At 53.2% G+C, this 1,865-nt stretch overlaps 1 protein-coding gene across 1 annotated transcript in view; it reads left to right on the top strand.

Moving 5' to 3' along the window:
* The window catches only part of RALYL (RALY RNA binding protein like), a 193,029-nt gene that overhangs the window by 168,385 nt on the left and 22,779 nt on the right, over positions 1 to 1,865 (top strand). Inside the window, exon 8 of the mRNA XM_011375937.1 lies at positions 1,576 to 1,736. Within this exon, the coding sequence (XP_011374239.1) occupies positions 1,576 to 1,736 (161 nt within the window). The remainder of the gene's footprint in view (positions 1 to 1,575; positions 1,737 to 1,865) is intronic.

Below are 1,865 nucleotides of genomic sequence, written 5' to 3'. Positions count from 1 at the left end.
TCGAAGTAAACCGTGTATGGCGACACCCACGACCTGTTCTCTGCGAGCAGTTCCCGGGCTGCTGGACTTCGCTGGTTCGCAGAGGACGGGGTCTCCCTGGAGCTCTCGGTCCCTTCCTGCCCCTCTCCAGACGCCTCTCAGTTGTTCTCAGCTTGTTTGTTTCCCAGACGTTTCTAACGCTCTGGCTTTCTGACGCTGGAGACATTTCTAGAACTCGGTTCTGCTTCCAGTATGGGTTATATACTACTTTTATTCCCCCAAACGAATGAATGAATATTTGGAAACCAGCTTATCTTAATTGTTGTTATAGCTTTCAAAAAAGAATTATCCTATGTTCATCTGTATGTGTAAATAAGAAGCAAAGTTATGAAATAACCTATTAGAAGAGATTTTTTAATTTTCTTTTCTGTTCTGGTTTTCTCATTGCTGACATTTGCAATAGATTATTTTTATCGTCAGGTTTAAAGCCCTTGTGAGAACATGATCTATGTAATGATGTCACAGTAAAATGTGTAACAATCATCCTTCTAAGTCAGTAATGCTCTTTATAATGAATAACAGCACATCTGGTTCGCTGGCGAAGAGTCTTTAAAAATAAATGAGTAAATACATCCTCATTTTTTTGCTCTAAATGTTTGTGATTCTCAAATGTGCTAAGTCGCATGAAAATGTGTTGTCTGTGTGTACACAGTGTGAAATGGAGCTTTTGAAAACCCAGTGGATTACACGTTTATATAAATGAGTAAATGCACATACTCTTATTCCTGTCATCGTTTAATGAAAATGCACCGATTGCGGCGCATCCCACGTTTCACTTTTTACCAAAAGCTGCGAAGAGCGCCGTCGGCATTTCCTCTTGTGAGGGAAATCTTCAGTGGCCGATCGGACAAATACCTGTCGTCTCAGCTGGCACGCCCAGCAGACGGTCAGAACAACAACGCGGATGCGTGTTTCCCTCCGGCGCGGTGGTCCGCAGAGCTTGCCCCGGGCCCGCAGCATCTCAGCCGAGTCCCATCCCCATTGTCCTCACTCACGACGCCCTTAGAGCCGTGCACTGTCCCAGGTCACCCCTCACAGCTGTTTCCGTCACCCCGGTCTGACTTTCCGAGCTGTTTGGCGATGGGACAGATTTCCTGGGATTTGGTCCTGGCTCCGCACACTCGCTTCCTGTCTTCAGACTAGGTGCTGATCAGTGTCTGATGGGTGAGCGGGTCATTTCCGGCGGTAAAGGGGACATCCCTTAAGCCGGGCTCAGTGTGGTTGCAGCGAAGCACATGGCGCCGCGGGGGCCAAGCTCGTTGTCCCGCATCACGCCTTGCAGACGGGTTCCCGCGGGAGACTCGGAGTCTGGAGTCGGGAGGCGTAGACCGTGCTCTCCCGTCTTTCGAGAAACGAGCCTTCTAGGGAAGACCCGTTTCCAGATGTGACAGGGCGGCAGCGAGGACGAGCCGTGCGCTGACGTCCCCCGCGAGGCCTGCTCGGCATCGCTCCACGCCTTGGCGTGAGGAGCTTCTGGGCGAAACCGTTGCACCCGGGCAGACGCCGACTCACGACACCCGTTTGTGTCTCCCGAAGGTTATTCGAGTACCACGGCCGCGTGCCGCCGCCGCCCCGCACGGCCATCCCCCTGAAGCGCCCCAGAGTGGCCGTCACCACAACTCGCCGGGGCAAAGGCGTCTTCTCCATGAAGGGGGCGTCGAGATCGGCCGTCAGCGGGTCGTCTTCAGGCTCCAAATGTGAGTGACCGCCTTTACTCGTTTCCTTTAAGGAGGGCGGGGTGTGTCCTGGTCACCGACGAAGCCTGTCGCGGGCAGGTGCCGCCGGGGACCGTGGAGGGTCCGCTGTGTGTGCAGCGCCAGGGACGC

This window comes from Pteropus vampyrus, unplaced genomic scaffold (assembly GCF_000151845.1).
Source record: "Pteropus vampyrus isolate Shadow unplaced genomic scaffold, Pvam_2.0 Scaffold280, whole genome shotgun sequence".
NCBI lineage: Eukaryota > Metazoa > Chordata > Mammalia > Chiroptera > Pteropodidae > Pteropus > Pteropus vampyrus.
This window is presented reverse-complemented; position numbering and strand designations above follow the sequence as displayed.